The 21,435-nt window shown below is 38.3% G+C and overlaps 1 protein-coding gene across 4 annotated transcripts in view; it reads right to left on the bottom strand.

Annotated features, from left to right (window-relative positions):
• Positions 1-21,435, bottom strand: part of ANK3 (ankyrin 3) — a 704,392-nt gene that overhangs the window by 539,265 nt on the left and 143,692 nt on the right. The window contains exon 1 of one of the 4 annotated variants that reach the window (XM_031652636.1): positions 6,381-8,857. The exons of 2 other annotated variants lie outside the window; for them this stretch is intronic. In XM_031652636.1, coding sequence (XP_031508496.1) covers positions 6,381-6,443 — 63 coding nt within the window. In that variant the 5' untranslated portion in view covers positions 6,444-8,857. Of the gene's footprint in view, positions 1-6,380; positions 8,858-21,435 lie in introns of those variants that run through there. One more of the 4 variants, XM_017963059.2, reaches the window with a different exon arrangement.

Raw genomic sequence — 21,435 nt, forward strand, 5'->3', positions numbered from 1 at the left:
TAGTGAGGAAGGCATGCTAAAAACTGAGAGAGACCAAAAACTAGGGCTCTTTCACCAGTGAGCCAGATTATGAATGTAAAAAAACCAAGTTTTTGAAGGAAATTAATGTGCTACTCTAGTGAACACGTGAATGATAAGAAAGCAAAATAGCCTTATTGCTGATAGGGAAAAGTTCTGAGTGCTGTGGATAGATCAAACCAGCCACTAGCCAGGCATAGTGGAGGTCATACCTGTAATTCCAGCACTTTGGAAGGTCAAGATTGGAAGATTCCTTGAGACCAGTAATTAGAGACCAGTGTGGGCAACATTGCGAGACCTCATCTCCACACACAAAAAATAAAAAAGTTAGCCAGGTGTGGTGGAGCACACTTGTGATCCCAGCTACTTGGAAGACTGAAGTGGAGGATTGTTGGAACCCAGGAGTTTGAGGCTGCACTGAGCTATGATCATGTCAATGTGCTCTACCTTGGGCAACAGAGAGTGAGACTCTGTCTCTTAAAAACAAAACAAAACAAAAACCAGCCACAACATTTGCAGAACATGGCCCCGACTCTCTGCAATTCTGTGAAGACAAGAAAGTTGAGGAAAATGCAAAAGAAAAGTTTGAAGCTAGTAGAGGTTGATTCAAGAGGTTTAAGGAAAGAAGCTGTCTTCATAACATAAAAGTGCAAAGTGAAGCAGCAAATACTGATTTAGAAGCTATAGCAAGTTAGGCCAGGCACGGTGGCTCATGCCTGTAATCCCAGCACTTTGGGAGGCTGAGGCGGGTGGATCACGAGGTCAGGAGATCGAGGCCATCCTGGCTAACACAGTGAAACCCCATCTCTACTAAAAATACAAAAAATTAGCCGGTCGTGGTGGCAGGCGCCTGTAGTCCCAGCTACCCAGAAGGCTGAGGCAGGAGAATGGTGTGAACCCAGGATGTGGAGCTTGCAGTGAGCAGAGATCTCGCCACCGCACTCCAGCCTGGGCAACAGAGCGGGACTCCGTCTCAAAAATAAAAATAAAAATAAAAATAAAAGAAGCTATAGCAAGTTATCCAGAAGATCTAGCAAAGAAAACTGATGAAGGTGGTTACACTAAACCACAGATTTTTCGATGTAGACAAAACAGCCTTATACTGTAGTGGGAGAAGATACTACCTAGGACTGTCATAACTACAGAGAAGTCAATGCCTAGCTTCAAAGGACAGGCTGACTTTCTTGTTAGGTGCTAATGTAGCTAGTGACATTAAGTTGAAGTCAATGCTCACTCACCATTCTAAAAATCCTAGTCCTTAAGAATTATGCTAAATCTACTCTGCTTGTGATATATACATGGAACAACAAAGCCTGGATGACAGTATAACTGTTTATAGCATGATTTGCTGAATATTTTAAGCCTACTGTTGAGACCTACTGGCCAGAAAAAAAATTCCTTTTAAATTATTACTGCTCACTGACAATGCACCTGGTCACCCAAGATCTCTGATGGAGATATACAAGCAGACTAATGTGTTCAGGCCTGCTAACACAACATTCATTCTGCAGCCCATCATCAAGGAGTAATTTCAATGTTCGTGTCTTATTATTTAAGAAATGCACTTTCTAAGGCTATAGCTGCCATAAGCATTGTTTGTCTGATGGGTCTGAGCAAAGTAAATTCAATATCTTTTGGAAAGGATTCACTATTCTAGATCCCATTAAGCACATTTGTGATTCTTGGGAGGAGGTCAAAATATCAACATTAACAGGAGCCTGGAAGAGGTTGACTCCAATCCTCATGGACAACTTTGTGGGCTCAAGACTTCAATGGAGGAAGTATTAATAACTGCAGATGTGGTGGAAATAGCAAGAGAACTAGAACCTGAAGACATGACTGAATTGTGGCAACCTCAAGATGAAACTTGAATGGATAAGGAGTTACTTCTTATGGACGATCAAAGAAAGTGGTTTCTTGAGATGGAATCTACTCTTGGGTGAAGACACTATGAACATTGTTGAAATGACAACAAAAGATTTAGAGTATTACATAAACTTAGTTGATAAAGCAGTGGTGATGTTGAGATTGACTTCAATTTTGAAGGAAGTTCTACTGCGAGTAATGTTATCAAATAGCATTGCATGTTACAGAGAGATCTTTCATGAAAGGAAGAGTTTGTCAATGTGGCAAATTTCACTGTTGTCTTATTTTAAGGAATTGCCATAGCCACCCCAACCTTTGGCAACCACCACCCATCAACAGCCATCGACATCAAAAAAAGAACTTCCACAAGCAAAAAGATTAAGACTCGCAGAAGGTTCAGGTATGTGCATTGCCTTTTTAGACGTAAAAAAACACATACTTAATAGACTATACTTAATAGACTATAGCATAGTGCAAACATAAGTTTTACATGCACTGGGAAACAAAAAAATGTGCATGACTTGCTTAGTTGTGATATTCACTTTACTGCGGTGGTCTGGAATCAAGCCTACCATATCTCTGAGGTATGCCTGTAGCTGGCTCTAGTCAGTAATTGAAGGCTGTCCCCTACACAGCATCTGCTAAGTGAATTGAATTAATATAATTTCAATCAATATCACATGATTTATTAAGCACACCTAAGTTGTGAACCTGGATAATACACCCTTCTTTGGATGCTGCTATGGATAAAATTGTGTCTCCCCTCAACCCCCCAAATTCATACGTTAAAATTCTAACGCCCAATGTGACTGTATGTGTAGACAGGGATTTTAGGAGATAGTTAAGGTTAAATAAGGTAATAAGGATGAGGTCCTAATATGATAGGATTGGTAGCCGTAAAAGAAGAAGAAAAGATGCCTCTCCTTCCACAGATACACACTGAGGAAAGGCCATGTGAGCACATAGCAAGAAGATGGTCATCAGCAAGCTGGGAAGAGTGTCCCCACCAGGACCTAACCATGCTAACATCCTAATCTCAGTCTTTCATTCTCCAGAACTGTGAGAAAATAAATTTGTGTTGTTTAAGCCACCTAGTCTATTGTATTTTTTTTAAATGGTAGCCCAAGCTAATACAGATGCTAAAGAAATAAAATCTTTAAGTGTTACTTCCTACATTTTATCCTTGGTGGCTAGTTAAAATAAGCACTTCTGCAGTATAATATCAGAAGGGGCAATATGTTCTCCTGTGTTATCTCTTCTGTAGGATCAGTTACTCTACATCAAGTTGAAATTCCACTATGATGACCACTGCGAGGTTAGGTGTTATCGTTTTAAAAACTCTTTTAAAAATATGGTCTTATTGATTATTTCTATTTTACTTTCCTAGTATCCTGGCAGCTACCTCAGGCACATGATCCCCATTTTGTAGAAAAAGAGAGTTTAATTAATCTATTCAAGACAAGATATCAAGTTACAAGCAAGACTAGAAGAGCACCCAGGTCTCTTCAAGCAAATCCTTCTTTCATAACTAGCATAAAGAGAGATAAACAGCTACAGAATATGGATATACATAGATATCCTCTTCACATTCCAGAACAAAATACAGAAATTATTAGAAAAAGCATTTCCTAACACCAACTTGAATCATTATATTCCTGATCAAAATACAAAAATATTATATGCTAACAGAGGAATAATATGATTCTATCACATTTATCTTGATGACTCAATATTAAATGTCTCAAGAGAGACTTTATACCCAAATGCCCTAAGCATGTGATCTGTTTTTCTGAAAACACTCAACACCAACACATAATTTTAAAGGCCATTTTAAGATAGATTCTTTTACAGAAAATGATGTCACACTAAATGTTGTATTAAAATAATTCCATATGTCACTAGGAAGTATTTTGAATGCTTGGGGAGCTTGTTCCCACAGAGTTTGGCAGGTTGCGTATATTTCCCACCTGAAATGCTTTTATTTGACCACACCCTGCTTCAGTATAGGTCATCTGGAGCACCCAGAAAACTTCTGGAATATTTGCTTCAGAATAAAAAGATATATAAATATGTATACATATTTTTCAGGAACAAAATATTGTATCCCTTTTCCAGAAAATATGGGGAGAAAAGGCCTACTCCTTTGAAAGATATCTGCTCTAGCACTGAAAATTCTTAGTAAACTCTGGTCAGTAAGCTGGTAGAGATAATTCAATGGGACATTTATTTAGTGTCAACTGCATACAAGGAAGCATGCTGAGTGCTTCTGGAGGAAAATATCAGAAGGTTCAATGTGGTCAAGAGAATAAAGCAGCTATCTGATAGCTTGAAAAAGAAGCAGAATGTGTTAAGTGTCCAGAGAGTATAAGGTGCTGTGTTCATCCAGAAGACTAACTTCCAACTAGAGTGAATAAAGAGATTTCAAGAAGAGGGCAAGATCTGGGTTTGACCTTCAAAGATGGATAGGATGTCACCCAGTGGGCTGGCACAGAAATGCGTTCTCAATGGACAAAGAACAAGCATCAGAAGAATGATTTAATTCAGGGACTGGTAAAAACCCTGGTCTGGATAGAGTTAGATGTGAATGAAGTATGATGAGGGGGAAAAAACCTGAAATGTGGGTACAGGTTAGACTGTGGAGAGCTTCAGGCCCTATGGTCAGGAATTTGGTATTCACTGAGCAGGCAGTCAGCAGTTTAGAAGGTACTAGGCAGTGGATGATGATCAAAGTTTTCATTAAGAGTGCCCTAGTATCAGTTGGGAGAGTGTGGAATGAAGGAAGAAGGGCTCAAAGCAATTGACTTCATACTGTGCTCTGAGCAGGATAACCTCATATGAGGAGACATGGAACACAGCTGGGAAAATTTCAAGGTAGAGAGAGGAGGGAAAAAAAGCCTATGTTAAAGGATTCCACATAAAAGCTCAATGATTTACAATGAATCCAGCCACTGCTCACTCTAATCTGGATTGCACTGTCGTGGTTCATGTGTCTGTCTCGGCTCTCTATGACACTCCGTGTTCAGAATCATGGTGGAGCCTGTCAAGACACTTAAAGCCATATCTCATAAACATGAGCAAACCTGACATTTTTTTTTTTTTTTTTTGAGACCAGCGCCACTATGCTAGGCATTAAACAAATCATTTGTGCTGTGCAGCTGAGACCTGCTCCCTTGGGAGATCAGACTAACACCTTTGCAACATCATCAACCCCTGCCAAGGCAATGTACAAGAAGTCAAGGCTGACTTAAAACCAGTCTGCACAGATTCACTATCTGGAAGACGTTGAACCACTGCCCTAGAATGTTGTCATGTACATAGACGTGACCTTAGAACAGTCTGCTGGTAGTAGGTCCCTTAAGAACATCATATTCGAATTAATCTTTTAATTAATAATAAACAGACTATGAATATTTTTTAAATGCCTGATATATTCCACGAGGAGCTGAAATCTTTATCTTCTCTACTATAGCCACCATTCTGTATGTGTCCACTGTCTGAGCATACATTACATTGGGCCAAGGAAGCATTTTAAAGAGGTAAAATTATACATGAGTCCTAGTAATTAAAATATTATATCTGAAGATTTTGACTATAGATTTTTAAATACAGCACACATTCTCCTTAAATATCTATGAGCTATAATCCTATTTTAGATATTTGTTTTTCTTTGTTACAGATGCACAACTGTCTTTTCCATTGGTGGCACACCCTAAAACCAAGACAATTTATAAACCACAATGGATTAAAACCAAATGACAGATCTAGGGAATCATCTTTTTTCCCCACTGCAAAATGTATTAAAAAGTTAGGAGCACCTTTGAGGATATACACATTCAAGAAAACCAAAATGAATCTACAGGTTTACCATAATCATCTATTAATATATTGATGATTCCTCAATTTACATGGAAAACAAAATTAATTTTATGGATTATAATAGACAAACTGGGCATCTGGCTGTACGACTGCAGGGTAGAAAGCAAACCTGAGATCTGTCAGCCATAAAGTGATCAATAATTAAAATGGAGTTCACCTCCATGCTGTAATTTTAAAGTATAAGTACAGGTTTCTCTAAGTTTCCCTAAAATATATGTTCAAGCTAAACATCTATACCATAATAATATTCATTAGTAATTGTACCCTGTTGATTAACGAGCATTCTGTAAAATTTAAAGGAGAAAAAAACACACCCACCCACATAATTAGGACATGTGTTTACTTAATAAGCCTGAATATCACTATGAAAAACACACCACTTCAGTGAAATCTAAATGACTGTATTTAACTGTTTAAATATTTTAGCAATGTATCCGAGTTGTGATGATTTTCCTCCAAGACAGAACACACCCATTAATAGACTGGAAAAACAAAAGCATTCAGATTCTAGCAGCTTCTTAAAAATCTAAAGCCAATCTCTTAAAAATTCAGCCTAAAGATCACTTCCTCCCCAGAGCCAGAGAACAATGAAGAGAACATGTTGCTTATTCATTTCTTACCTTTTTTCCTTTCCTTTTCCTATGAGCAGGTTTTGCATTTTTCTCCTTTGGTTCTTCACTCATCTTTCCTTTAAATCAGGTGTGTTTATAAAAGACAGATCACCGCCGGTATTCCAACATCCAAAACCACGACAAAGAGTCAAAGCATTGAGACCAAAGTCCATTTACGGGTGCTCCCCAGGCAAAGCAGCCGCTGCTTAAACCCAGCCCCTGCTGCTGTCAGAGAGACACGGACTGCTAATGTAGCCCTGTTCAGCTTTCCTCAGGAAGAAACTGGGTGTTCTCTGCATCAAACAGTCAATTATTCTTCTAAAGAAAATCAATATTTTAGCCTTTCATTTTTAACTAATCGTTACCCTGAGATAAGGTCCTGACAAGACTTTGTTGCTTGTTCCTCCACAGTGATTTGAGCCTGGAAATGGTGAGAGAGAGAGAGAGAGAGAGACACACACACACACACACACACACACCCTCACACACACAGAAATAAGCTACAGACTGCTGACAAGTCTCCGAAGCCTTCCCAGGGGCTGATTTGCTGCTTCAAGCAGGCTGGGAAGCTGAATGTAAATTGCTCTCCGTGCTGCTAGCCTCTCATACTAACACATGTGTTGAATGCATCAGGGCATACCGGAGGAGGCAGTCGGGAGAGTGATAAAAGATCAGGTTACTTGGTTTGTAAAAAAACACTCAATGATTCAAACAATAAAAGAGACCTACCACTACTGGAGAAGTCACATCACAGGCTACATTTTCTCCGTGATTACTTTTTTTTTAATGTGACATGCAAAAAGATGCCAATCTTCACCTAAGGATTTCTAATGCAGGGTTAATGACGGAAAGCCCCATACCCAATTTGCCATGATTCATATTTAATCATTGGTTTCCTTCCATGAATATACTAGCCAACCAACCAACCAACAAGAAACCCTCCAGAATATTCAGGAAATACTAAGAGCAAAGCTGCTGTCTCTGTGGCAGAAACATTCTGTGCTTCTTGACTGTGTTTAGGGCAGTGCGTCTCAGATCACATTACACACTCCCCAGCTGCCCTGGCCACACACTGTGCCCACACTCCCCGCTGCACGCCATCCTGAGCCCCAGGAATCTGGATATTTTCTGAGTATCTGGGATATTTCACACCTGGGTGGAAACCCCCTCACCACGCCTTCCATCCATTTAAACACAGCCAAATTACTATTATGAGCTGTCATTTAAGCATCTTTAGAAGCATGCCAGATACATTCTGATTCAGGAAAAAATAAGGTTCTAGGAGCCACCACAGACAACCACTAAGATGAAAACAGAGCACTTTGAGCAGATAACTGACACGGGTAGAGGGTGGGAGTGGGGTAACAAGTGGAAAGGGAGAAAGAAGGGGAGAGCGGGTTCAGGTCCATTCCTAGGGGCTGGGAGCCAGGAATAAATCATACTAGTTCTACACACTAACATTTTTATTCGGGAGACATGGCATTCAAATGAATATTAACTTTTTTGTCAGGAGAAATGGGATTCAAATGAATGTAAAACACAGCCATACAGGAAAAAGCAAGTCGCAGAGGGCTAATTTTTCAGTGGTATGTGTGGGGGGACTTAAAAATGGTTTGAGGACATGATGCTAAAATATTAAACCAAAAGAACAGATCTCTTTAGGCTGAAATCGTCACCATTTTTTGCCTATCATGTAAAGTAGGTTTGTGTCCATATTCAACCAAGATTCCTTCTCCTACACCTGAAACACCAGTCCCAGAGAAAAACATGATTTAGAGGGATGCTTAGATGCTTTACCCAGGGCTGAGCAGGCCAAGCATAGGGATTCAAGTGACATGCTCAGAGAGCCACGTGGATTTTACCAACCATAGGGCAGCTATTTGAGCTACTTTCTATTTGAGATGTGCGCATTAATTATAATAATGCACTTCTCAGTAAGTCTGGGATGGCCAGAATTCTGAATGGTGTTAGGCATCTAATCCCCATGTTCCATATTTCTGCTCAGATACTGAACTGCTATTTAACCACAGTTTCCATTTTCTGCCACTATTCAGTAACATTCCTCTTGTCATGCAATATAAAAGGTAGAACATCTCAAGATGGCAAAATAAATCTTTCAAGTTCTTCAGTGATTCAACCCTTGCTCATCTTCAAAACATACGGAAATCTGGGGAGCAGGCAATACCTTTACTGCTTCTACCGCTCATTGACTTCAATCAGGTGAACCTTGTTTATTAGCTGTGTGTCTTTTGAGGGATGAGGATGAGGAAGGTGCTTTATACAAATTCTTCATAAGCTGAAGAGTCTAAGCAGATGGATTCAATTTCGACTTTCCGACCTAAATCTTGACATTCTTCACTAGGCAAGCAACTGAGATAGTACATCCACCTAAAATAATTTGTCTATAGCAGATTCCAGGCAGTAGGATTTACCTCCCAAAAAATGCCTTTGTCAACAACTATTTACTGACTCTCAGAAGAACATGGGTCTCTTTCTTTAAAAACAGAAAACAAACAAAAACAACTGAGGGGGTACAAAAATTGGGATTAAATTTAGTTCATTTACATAAAAATTTACAAGTTAATTGGGATTATAAAATATACAAAATACAATTAACATGATATGTCTGGCCAAGGGCATAGCACAAGAACATGTTTGAAGAAAATGTCATCATAAAATTATTTGTAAACTATAAACGTGTGTTTAAATTAATGCAAAATTTAGGAAATTGACCAAATAAACATGAATTGGCAGGAAATGAATGAACCTGTGACTTAATGTAGTTGTTTGCCCATTTCTTTGATAAAGCATGATCTTGGCTGTATTCATTTGTATATGTAAGGTTCATATTACAAGCTAAAGTGCTCTCTGCTGGTTGGATGGGAAAAAAACAGCACCTTTAAAGACTGGATTATGTGGCAAAATTCTACAAAAGATCATTTTAAGAAGGAATTATTCTTCCTGATGAGGAACTCGTAACTTTGAATAATATTTCAAGATGTCACGTTGTTTAATCAGGTCTGACAGAAAATCCAATTTTGAAAAATATGTTTAAAATATGTCAAATTATTTAGATAGCAAAATGTATCATTTAAAGTTATAATTTAATAATAAAACTATGTGGCATATAACATGTTTTATGTCCATTTTCTGTAACTTGATAAGTTCCAGACTTTTTAAAAGAAACAAATAATTACATCTCTGAAACTATGTAAGGCAAAAAGAGCTCCTATGTTAGAGTTAAGGCCTTAAATCATGACAAAATCAATGGTAATTTAATTTCTAACAATGTAAAAACATATTTTCACTTTATAAAATAGGACAAATTTCATTTCAAGGTTGAAAATTAAAACAACTTACCTTTAATAGAAAAAGTATTATTACTTAATGATGTTTCTCTACATCTCTACTCTAGAAATATGCATTCAAAGAAATAATGATTGTTTTAATATGCCCAAAGGTGTACCAGTGCATTTTAAATTAAAATTGCTCTGTGTAAAAGAGTAATTTGATTGACCTAAAAACAGTCTAGGGGTGATTACTTGTTTCAAAAATGTTAAATGTTAACTAGTTTGCAGCGGTAATCTCTTTTCCACCTAAATTATAAAATTCCCGCAGCTCTTGGGGAAGTTAAATTTAACCTAAGAAAAAACATAAGCTGAATACACGAAAAATATCAATTTGGATGCAAAGCTCTATTAGTTCACCAAAGAGGAAAACACGACTGGATTATAATGTTCCCACACTTTACTCCACAGAATTCACTGCCTACTTAGAGTTCACTCCTGATAGAAGTCATCATAAACTGGTTGATACAGATCTGAGACTGTTCTATTTTTAAATTAAATAACTCGCATAAGAGGACACCAACCAGGGCCAACTGAAGTCTCGTAGAACAGATCTATTTTTAAAACATAAAGTAACTTGCCATAGGAGAAATAACAGGGTTGGGGTTATTAGGAAGCACATTTTTTAAGCTATCTTCTGCATAAAATTCACTTGAAAACACTAACACTGAATATGATTGTTTGACTGACATGAAGGTATGTCATATTAAAGGTAAAACAAAATGAAGCAACAACCTTCCATTGAAGTTCAGCAGAAATGCCTATATGAATAGGCTAATTTTATTTTTAAGGTTAGGACGTCAGGCACTTACTGTAATTTACACTGCTAGTTGGCAAGCTAAAATAGTTACTAAATCTTACTAACAGCATTCCTTTGATACCATTCCTCGATGTTTAAAATACTTGTAAAAGTGAAAGACAAATCCACAGTCAAATAAGCTGTTTTTCTGAAAACAAAGGAATCTTTAGAGCCGAGTGAAACACTAAGATGCTGTGCCCTCTTCCTCCACTTGTGGCAAGGGTTTCCCTGAGTCACCTAGCCAGTGCACAGCATAGCTGGGACCAGAAACAATTCTACCAACTGCTCTGAAGAGCTTTCTTTGCACTCCACCAGTATCTCCCAGAGAATGCCAAATTAGCAGTGAAATGTGAGATGATATTCAATAGTAAACAAATTTGTCCTTAATAGTTATGCATTTACCTTCAATTTGAAAAAAAAAAATAACTAAGCTCCATCAGGTGCATTTCATGAAAACTTCACTGTGGGGTTTTGGTATTTACTTTGTACTACTTAGTGCAAATGCCATCAGAGAAGGGAACAGGATAAAGAGAGTGAGAGGAACTAGGTGGCCATTCTTCCCATAGAGCTGGCATTGCCTTAGGCTAAGGATGGTCTTGAAGTTAGTTCCACCACTACCACCAGTACTCTTTCATTCTCCTGCTTGTCTACTATCTCAAGTGATGTTCCTGGGGCACTAAACTTCTAGGCCATAGAAAAGATTTACAAATACTAAAGCATCAGAGTATAATTGTACTGATATGGTTTGGCTGTCTCCCCACTCAAATCTCACCTTGAATCTTAGTAGCTCCCACAATTCCCACCTGTTGTGGGGGGGATGGGTGGGAAGTAATGAATCATGGGGGCAGGTCTTTCCTGTGCTTTTTTTTATGATAGTGAGTAAGTCTCATGAGATCTGATGGTTTTATAAAGGGAGTTTCCCTGCAAAAGTTCTGTTACTCTCTCTTGTTTGCCACCATGTAAGATGTGCCTTTCTCCTTCAACCATGATTGCGAGGCCTCCCCAGCCATGTGGAACTGTGAGTCCATTAAACCTCTTTTTCTTTATAAATTACCTAGTCTCAGGTGTGTCTTTATCAGCAGCATGAAAACAGACTAACACATGTATGTATAAAAGTCATTATGTTTTATAAAATGTCTTCGTATTTTTAATGTGATGAAAGCATCTGAAGAAACCTGCTTTACATATTAGGCTTCTAGCCTTCTTTGAGTCTTCATGAAAAATGGTCACAGTGACATTGGTCCACCTTCTTACAGCAACTGGAAATTCAGGTAGGTATGGGGCGTAAGGTGAAGCAGAAATGAGATTGTGAATTGAGTTGCAATTTTCAACCCATCCTCAAATATCTACAATGATTTTTGCCATACCTAATGATCATTTGTAAATTAAGATAGAATTTTGTAAACCTAGTTTAACTGTAAGCAACATTATTTGTGACAGTATGGTTTTGATACACTAGATTCATTTTTGACAATGCATTGAACCCTTCAACCAGGTCCATAACAGGATTTTCCAGTTTTGTTCCAAGTTTTCTTTCTTTCTTGGTTATTCAGCCATATCCCCATTAAAATACAATGATATAATAAAAATACATTAGTAAAGTAGGGAGAGACAGAATGTTCAAAGAGACATAGCTGGTAAATGCATGGTTTGCTTTTTGTTTATTTACTTCCTTGAACCTTTGCATTTTCATTGGTATGGTTTTTTGAGCAGTGTAATTTTCTTTCACTAGGCTAACAATTTTCTCTAGAGGCCCGGTGATATTTACATGGCAGATATACATTCTTTTGTGAGATGAGGAACCGATGAGCCATTCCTTTGATCTTCCCTAAATCCATGTGTTTTACTTCATAATAATAAAGATCCTAAATGATTTTAAAAGAACCATGATGATACAAAACCTTGTTTTGTAAAAGGTAATCTCCAACAATGCTCATATTAAAATGACTAAGAACTACGGCTGCTTATATTTGAGTCCATGGTGAAATGGGGTCAGTATTTCTGCTTGGCTTTCTTTTACTGCTGTGGAAAAGTCATACAAAAGATGGACAGATACAGCTCCACTGGAGTTCTTTATTATCAAATATCCATCCAACATAGCAGCTTCCCAACTCTCCATATTCCAACAACATAGAACTATCAAGACCCTTATTTGTTCATCTCCTAAAATAAAAGGTATTAGAAAAGGAATTAGATTTCTTAAAATTTTAACGTAAATGATATTTCCTAGTATCTTAAAACTTTATCCTAACCTTGATGGTACCTTGCCTAAGACCAACACGATATAATGATGAGTATGTCTGGCTATCTCCTACCTTTTATTTGGTTTTGCTTAATAATTGTTGGCATAATTTATTCAAGGAACAGGAGAAAAAAAATGAGCTTAAAAGATTTTTCTGGCCGGGTGCTCATGCCTGTAATCCCAGCACTTTGGGAGACTGAGGTGGGCGGATCACAAAGTCAAGAGATCGAGACCATCTTGGCCAACATGGTGAAACCCCGTCTCTACTAAAAATACAAAAATTTGCTGGGCATGGTGGCACGCACCTGTAGTCCCAGCTACTCTGGAGGCTGAGGCAGGAGAATCGCTTGAACCTGGGAGGCGGAGGTTGCAGTGAGCTGAGATTGTGCCACTGCCCTCTAGCCTAGCAACAGAGTGAGACTCTGTCTCAATTTAAAGAAAAAAGAAAAAAAAAGAATAAAAAAGATTTTTCTAGTCACACACACAAAAAAATAAAATAAAATAAAAAAGGAGAATAGGAGAAAATACAATGAAAGAGGAATGAGCTATTGAAGTGGGGAGTTTGTGGAATGAAGATTATGCAAGCTGTTCTAAGATGCTCCTGCCTTACTTGTACCCTCACCTGTGACATCAAAATATTGCCTCAGCGCCATGATCAAAAATGATACTGACATTAAAACCAGGACCAGGTTCTAGCCAATGATATTTTCATCATGTCATTATTAACCCTCACATTAGTTGGAAGTCATAATTATAAAGTTAAGGTAACATCCTTAATTTTAAAATAAGTTTATACTGATTGTCATACAGTCTTCTGGATTTGTCATGGTCCTTGACCCAGGTTTCTCCAACCAAATAACTGAGAACACATATTCCTCTTAAAGTGAGGGACTGCAGGACAATGTCAATCCTTTTATAATTATCCTTTAATTATTTGTAATATTGATGGTTTTGACACACAAATATGATTCATACATTTAAGACATGGTAAAATGATTCAGAAAATTCTGTAAGAATCAGCAGTGAAAATGACATTTCCTCTGGAGTTTACCATTCATTATCAATCTAAACATTCCTCAATGAGGTATAAGGATGTGTGTTTGCTTATAACCTCATCAACTTAAGTTAGCAACACTCTTTTGTCATACTTACCAAATTGGACAGATACAGCTCCACTGGAGTTCTTTATTATCAAATATCCATCCAACATAGCAGCTTCCCAACTCTCCATATTCCAATATTATGCTATGTTTTAATTTGCATTTCTTTGGCTGATAGAACACTCTTTATATTTCTTCATATTCTTCACATTTGCTACTAACTTTCATTACTTATTTCCTATTTTGTAAATTTTATTTTCATGACTATGCTCAGTTTATCAAGATAATCAATGAGGATGGACTTATTATTAGGTCTAAGAAACAGAGGACAAAAGGACACACAGCCTCTATTCTAAATCAAAGTGAGAAATGAATAAGTGATTGGAGAGCCACAGGTGATATCTAAATAAGTTTCTATAAATTCCTATTCAGATGACAGCCAGCATATAAACACCATGGTTTCTTTGGTATACCGTATTTAGCTAACTCAAACCTACCACTGCTATTATAAACATATTCCAATTTTGCCTTTTTCTAACTTCCTCTACAAAAGAATTTTAAAATCAGAATTTTCCATGTAAATTAAAGTTAGCTTGAGATAATTAATCATTATATGATTCTGTATGAAAATTTATTTATCCTCTGGGATTATACAAAATCCTCCAAAGTTATTAAGAAATCTCTCCAAATAATTAACCTCAGTATACAGGTATTCTTTATTATTTAATTCTTGTAACATAGTATATAAAATTTCTTTTTCACTAAAACAAACCCAACTTTTATACTGACTTTGACTTACAAACGGAAGATATGCTCACTCAGAAACTGAAAATGTCCCCAAATAACTGAAAAGAACACCTAAGGAGGGAATCTGGCATAGCACCGCTGTCCAGGCATTTTTCAGGCTTGAAGGGTGGGAAAAATTATGAAAGAAATGAACTACAAGCTTGCCTTCTCTGCCTATAAAGGAGAAGACAGAGTAGGCAAAGAGGGTCACATCTAGGTCCAGGCAAACTTTTACCATCTTTGAAAATGCTAGCAATATTCTGGTTCAGTACAATATTCTGAGACTTAATAAACATGCATAGCCTGTAAGCTCCTGGCACAAAGCTTATATCAACTGATATGTATATCTCAGGTGCCAGCTCAGGGCCTGGTACAGACGAGGTGCATTATAAATACCATCTGAATTAACGAACTGACAAGTAACGGAGTTACAGAGTTTTGTGTCATGCTGGACATTGTCCTACACGGAAAGTGTTATTCTATCTAAAAACTGAAGCCCAATTTTACAATTTGATGTGGTGTGAGAGACAGTATTGACATAGAAAGCTCAGCAGGCCACTTCTCACACACCACCAAAATATAAAGGTCATTCATAATGTGCATATATCTGATGATTAGGGGTACCAAGCATCTTTACACACATCTGTTTGACATTTGTATGTATGTCTGCTTTTGAAAACTGCCTATCCAGGTATTTGGCCCTTTTTTTTTTTTTTTTTTTTTTTTTAGACAGAGTCTCGCTTTGTCACCCAGGCTGGAGTGCAGCGGCGTGATCTCAGCTCACTACAAGCTTTGCCACCCGGGTTCAAGTGATTCTCCTGCCTCAGCTTCCCGAGTAGCTGGGATTACAGGTGCCTGCCAACAAGCCTGGCTAATTTTCATTTTGTTTTGTTTTGTTTTTTGCTTTTAGCAGAGATGGGGTTTCATTATCTTGGCCAGGCTGGTCTTGAACTCCTGACCTTGTGATCCACCCGCCTCGGCCTCCCAAAGTGCTGGGATTACAGGCGTGAGCCACAGTGCCCAGCCATTTTGCCCATTTTTTAATCAGGTTATTTGCTTTTGTGCTGTTGAGTTGTTGGAATATATTTTAGGAATTGGAAAGCCAACATGAGAAAAGACTGCAGCTTACTATTCACAATAGCAAAGACTTGGAACCAACCCAAATGCCTATCAATGATAGAGTGGATAAAGAAAATGTGGCACATATACACTATGGAATACTATGCGGCCACAAAAAAAGGATGAGTTCATGTCCTTTGCAGGGACATGGATGAAGCTGGAAACCATCATTCTCAGCAAACTAACACAGGAACAGAAAACCAAACACAGCATGTTCTCACTCATAAGTGGGAGTTCAACAATGAGAACACATGGACACAGGGAGAGGAACATCACACACTGGGGTCTGTCAGGAGTTGGGGGGCTAGGGAAGGGACAGCATTAGGAGAAATACCTAATGTAGATGACGGGTTGATAGGTGCAGCAAACCACCATGGCACGTGTATACTTATGTAACAAACCTTCATGTTCTGTGCATGTATCCCAGAACTTAAAGTATACTACTACTACTACTAATAATAATAATAATAAAGAAAAGGCTGCAGCTTGTCCAGAACCACCAAGTGACCTTGAGGCAGTACATCCATCTGAGGCAGTACATCTTTCTGAGGCATTTCTACTGAAGTTCCAGTTGTTTCCTGAATTTTCCTTCCTTCCTCTCTTTTTGTCTGAAACTCAGTGATGCCCCCCTATAATTAGATTTGTACACATTCCCAATCCAGTTTGACCAATATTCATTATGCCTCTAATATGTGCCAGAGCTGAGCAAAGGGCTGAAGAGGCCAAGGTCACCAAGGCCCAGTGGGACTTGAGGCAGATGTACGGCCTCAAGGTCACTCTGTGGCTCTGGACAAGCCGCAGCCTTTTCTCATGTTAGCTTCAGATTCCTAAAATATATTTTTTTAATACAATATATTATATAAAATATAAATATATTGATTCTTTCTATATTTTGGATATTAGCCCTTTTTCAGATGTATAGTTTGCAAATATATTTTCCCATTCTGTAGGCTGTCATTTTGTCTGTTGACTTTTTCCCTTGCTGTGTAGAAGCTTTTTGTTTGATCTTATTACCTCACTCCATCAGAGTGGCTACTATCAGAATAGCAAAAGAAACAAGTGTTAGTGAAAATATGGAGAAAAGAGTGCTGGTAGGACTCTAAATTAGAACAGCCATTAAGGAAGGAACAATATGGAAGTTCCCAAAAAATTAAAAATAAGACTGCCATGTGATCCAACAATCCCACTACTGGGTAAATATCCAAAGGATATAAATTCAGTATGTTGAAGAGATATCTGCACTCCTAGCTCATTGCAGCACTATTCACAATAGTCAAGATATGGAATCAGCCTAAGTATCCATCAGCAGATAAATGGATAAACTGTGGTACACATGCACAATGGAATACTATTCAGCCATTTAAAAAATTGAAATCTTGTCATTTGCAGCAATGTGGATGAACCTGGAGAACATTACCTGAAGTAAAATAAGCCAGGCACAGAAAGAAAAATACTGTGAGATCTCACTCATATGTAGAATCTAAAAAGTTACTCTCATAGAAGTAGAGAGTAGAATAGTGGTTACCAGGGATAGCGAAGAAAAGAGGGAAGGGGGATAGTGAGAGATTGGCCAATGGTATAAAGCTATAGTTAGATAGAAGTAATAAGTTCTGGTGGTTTATTGCATAGTATGATGATTAGAGCTAAGAACAATGTATTATATATTTCAATATAGCTTACAGAGAGGTTTTTTAAATGTTCTTATCATAAAGAAGTGATGTTTAAGGTGATGATATGTTAGCTTTCCTAATTTGATCTTTACACAATTTACACATATATGGAACCATCACATTGTACCCCCAAAATATGTATGATTATGTGTCATTTTTTAAAAGATGATGGTTCTTATTATCTTAAACCATCCCTTTCCTTAACCTTAGCCCATCTATCCTAATTATGACCACCTCTCTCTACCTCCACTTTTCACCAGAATTTCAGAGGTAGGTGAAAGGAAGATTGGGAATTACGGTTAAGAGGTCCATATGCTGGACCAATTACTTGGTTGTTTTTAAGCTAAATAGTAAATGGCTTATTATTAAGATGACATCAGAATAGCTATCTGGTGTCAAAACTATGTCATCAAAATGTCCTTAGCATTTTGATTATGGAAGGAACAATAAGCATGAGTCTGGGTGTAGTGGCTCATGGCTGTAATTCCAGCACTTTGGGAGGCCAAGGCAAAGGATTGCTTGAAGCCAGGGGTTCAAGGCCAGCCGAGGCAACAAAGAAAGACTCTGTCTTCACCAAAAAAAACTAAAATTAGCCAGGTATGGTGGCAAGTGCCAGTAGTCCCAGCTACTCAGAAGGCTGAGGCTAGAGGATCACTTGAGCCAGGAGTTTGAGGCTGCAACGAGCTATGATTGCACCACCGCACTTCAACCTGGGCAATAGAGCAAGACCCCATCTCCTAATGAAAACAACAACAAAAAAATGAAAAGCATGAAAGAGTACAAAATACACATAACAAAGCCATGTAGTTCCTCTAATCTACACCTCTCCTGAGGCATTTCTACTGAAGTTGCAATTGTTTCCTGAATTTTCCTTCCTTCTTCTCTTTTAGTCTGAAACTCAATGATGTCTTCATATAGTTAGACCTACACATTCTCAATCCAGTTTGACGAATATTCATTAAGTCTCTAGTATGTGCCAGAGCTGAGCAAAGGGCTGAAGAGGCCAAGGTCACCAAAGCCCAGTGGGACTGGTAGATGTACTGCCTCAAGGTCACTCTGTGGCTCTGGACAAATCACAGCCTTTTCCCATGTGGCTTCCGATTCCTAAAATGAAGGGGCATTGGATGTACCTCAGGATCTCTAAAGTCCGGTTTTTGTTCTAAAATTTTCTGATCCTGTGACAGTCCCTAATACAGCAGCCAGCATTACCCTAACAAATACTGAAATTAGTACCTTCAAGCGAGATCCTGCCTAACAAATATCTAAAATTGGCCTAGCAGTCGGGCAGCAAGGAAATTGATGTTGCATGCTGGAGAGTTAGAGTCTTGATGTACACAGGTGGTGAAACACTTGGTAAACCTGGCCTGCAGTAACTTGAAAGGCAGACTGCATGCTTGCTGTGCCTGTAAGTTTTATGTATATTGGTTGTTATTGTCAACATTTGGGAAAGTTTTGGAAGCAAGAGATGAGCTTAGGCAAAAATTATGAGAAAGTTTAAGTATAGGATAGAGAACATTAAGAAATTTGGGGACTTGCAGAAGTGAAAAGGCTGAGTGCCCCCAAAGACCCCAGACAGTAAGATAGGATACTGAGAACACTTTGAAGGATAAAACCCATTGAGATTTAGTCCTGGAACAAAGGTCAGATTAAGAATATGCCCTTCTCCCTATCACTTCAGGTAATATATAATAGCTGCCTCTAGATGAGAGATATAGCCAAGGGAATTAGGAAGTAAAGGAAACAATAAGGTTTGGTAGTTATACCCTGACAGACCTTTGGGTGAGGTTATTGGCAAATGGAATTAACTGGAAGGATATAGATTAGACGTGTACCGAGGTGAAGAATTGTATTACTAAGCTGCGTGCAGTGGCTCACGCCTGTAATCCCAGCACTTTGGGAGGCCAAGGTGGGTGGATCACCTGAGGTCAGGAGTTCAAGACCAGCCTGCCTGACATGGTGAAACCCCGTCTCTAGTAAAGATTCAAAAATTAGCTGGGCGTGGTGGGAGGTACCTGTAATCCCAGCTACTCAGGAGGCTAAGGGTTGAATTGCTCGGGAGAATTGCTTGAACCCAGGAAGCAGAGGTTGCAGTGAGCTGAGGTTACACCATTGCACTCCAGCCTGGGTGACAAGAGTAAAACTCCATCTCAAAAAAAAGACTTTGACATTTTGAGTGTTAAAAAGGGGGAAAAAAAACTTAGAATTTCCAAAGTTACCTTCAAACTTGCAAAGGTAGGAAGCAGAATGCAAGAGATGTATAGATTTCAAAGATGGTACAGTCTTCAATAATCACTTTAAATGTGAACATGGATGAAAATGGATGAGAAAGAATTTTCCAGAGTAGTGACAAGGGCTACAGAGAGCAATCAGGAGCGAATTGCTCTCAGAGGGTAGAATTTGAGCCTAATCAAGAAATTTTATTCAATGTCAGAGCAGAAGCACCTCATACTGTATACCCAACAGTAGCCCAAAATTTCTATGGACTAGGGATAGCTATGGCTCACCTTCATTTTTCCAAATGGCAGTTTTATTGTGGTTACCTGTCTTTACCCCACCACTATATATTTATTCAATGTGATGGAAGATAGTATACCTTGAGCCAGATGCAGTAACCATCTAAGACTTTGGATTGACTCTGGAGGAGTAGGGGAGGGCACACGATTTGCAGTGACAGAAGACCTGGTCTCTGGCAGAGACAGCTTGACATCCAACCAAGATGTGTGCTCTGCTTCTACAATATATCGTACAATGTGTATTCTATACAATGTGCAATATCTATACTGTAGATATTGTAGCCAGGGGCTACATTTAGTACCATGTTGCTTTGAGGTGGGACCACATGACTAATTCTCACTAATAAAAAGTAGAAATTGCATGTATCACCTCCAGAACAAAGTAGTTAAAAAGTAGGTATCTGTCCACTTTCCTTTTTGTATTTTTCCACTGAAAGGACAGGATTCTGAGCCACTAGGGGTTATGGTAGCTGTAAGATAAAAGGCTTCTGGGTCTGCAAATCACTGCATGGAAGACTGTCTGCCAATATATTAGGTGTATTAGTCCATTTTCAAACTGCTATACAGAAATACCCAAGACTGGGTAATTTATAAAGGAAAGATGCTTAATTGACTCACAGTTTTGCATGGCTGGGGAGGCCTTGGAAACTTACAATCATGGTGGAAGGGGAAGGGAAAGCAAGGACTTTTTTCACATGGCAGCAGGAGAGAGAAGAAAGCATGTGTAGGAGGAACTATCAAACACTTATACAGCCATCAGATCTTGTGAGAACTCACTCACTCTCACGAGAACAGCATGGGGCAAAATTGCCCCCATGGTCCAATCACCTCCTGCCAGGTTTCTCCCTAAACACCTGGGGATTACAATTCAAGGTGAGATCTGGGTGGGGATACAAAGCCTAACCATATTATTAGGTGAAGATGAACTTGAATTACATTAAGCCACTGAGATTATGGCTACTTTCATTAGAGTTTCCGTAACTAATACAAACTCCAGATTAAAAATTCCTAAAACTTAAAACTCGAGATGCCCAGGTGCTGTCTCTAAAAGCATTTATTCACCTCTAGAAACCTTGTAGAAATGGCTGATTCAAGATCTGGAGTCAAGATCTGGAGCAGAGAAATGTAAGATGAGCCTAGAACATCTTGGCACTACAGAAAGCAAGGAAGCTGTCAAAATCCACTGCAGTCATGTTAAAAGGACTCAGTGCCAACTTAAAGAGGCTTCCAAATAGCCAGAGTGAGGCATCAAAAACAGTAATAGATAGAATGGATTAAAATACATTTAATATGTTTAAATCCAGAAATTATAATAATACTTTAAAAAATACCCCAAAACATTATTTACCTTTGGAGGATACCTCAGGGAACCAACCAACCAAACTATTAAATAAGGAAAAAATCAAAGATTAATCCTTTGTTTTAGCAACTGTACCTCAAAGTAGCCAAATTGTTGATAAAGGCAAGTTTTTCTATGTCAAAATATTC

The sequence above is a fragment of the Papio anubis genome, chromosome 11 (genome assembly GCF_008728515.1).
Source record: "Papio anubis isolate 15944 chromosome 11, Panubis1.0, whole genome shotgun sequence".
NCBI classification, from domain to species: Eukaryota; Metazoa; Chordata; class Mammalia; order Primates; family Cercopithecidae; genus Papio; species Papio anubis.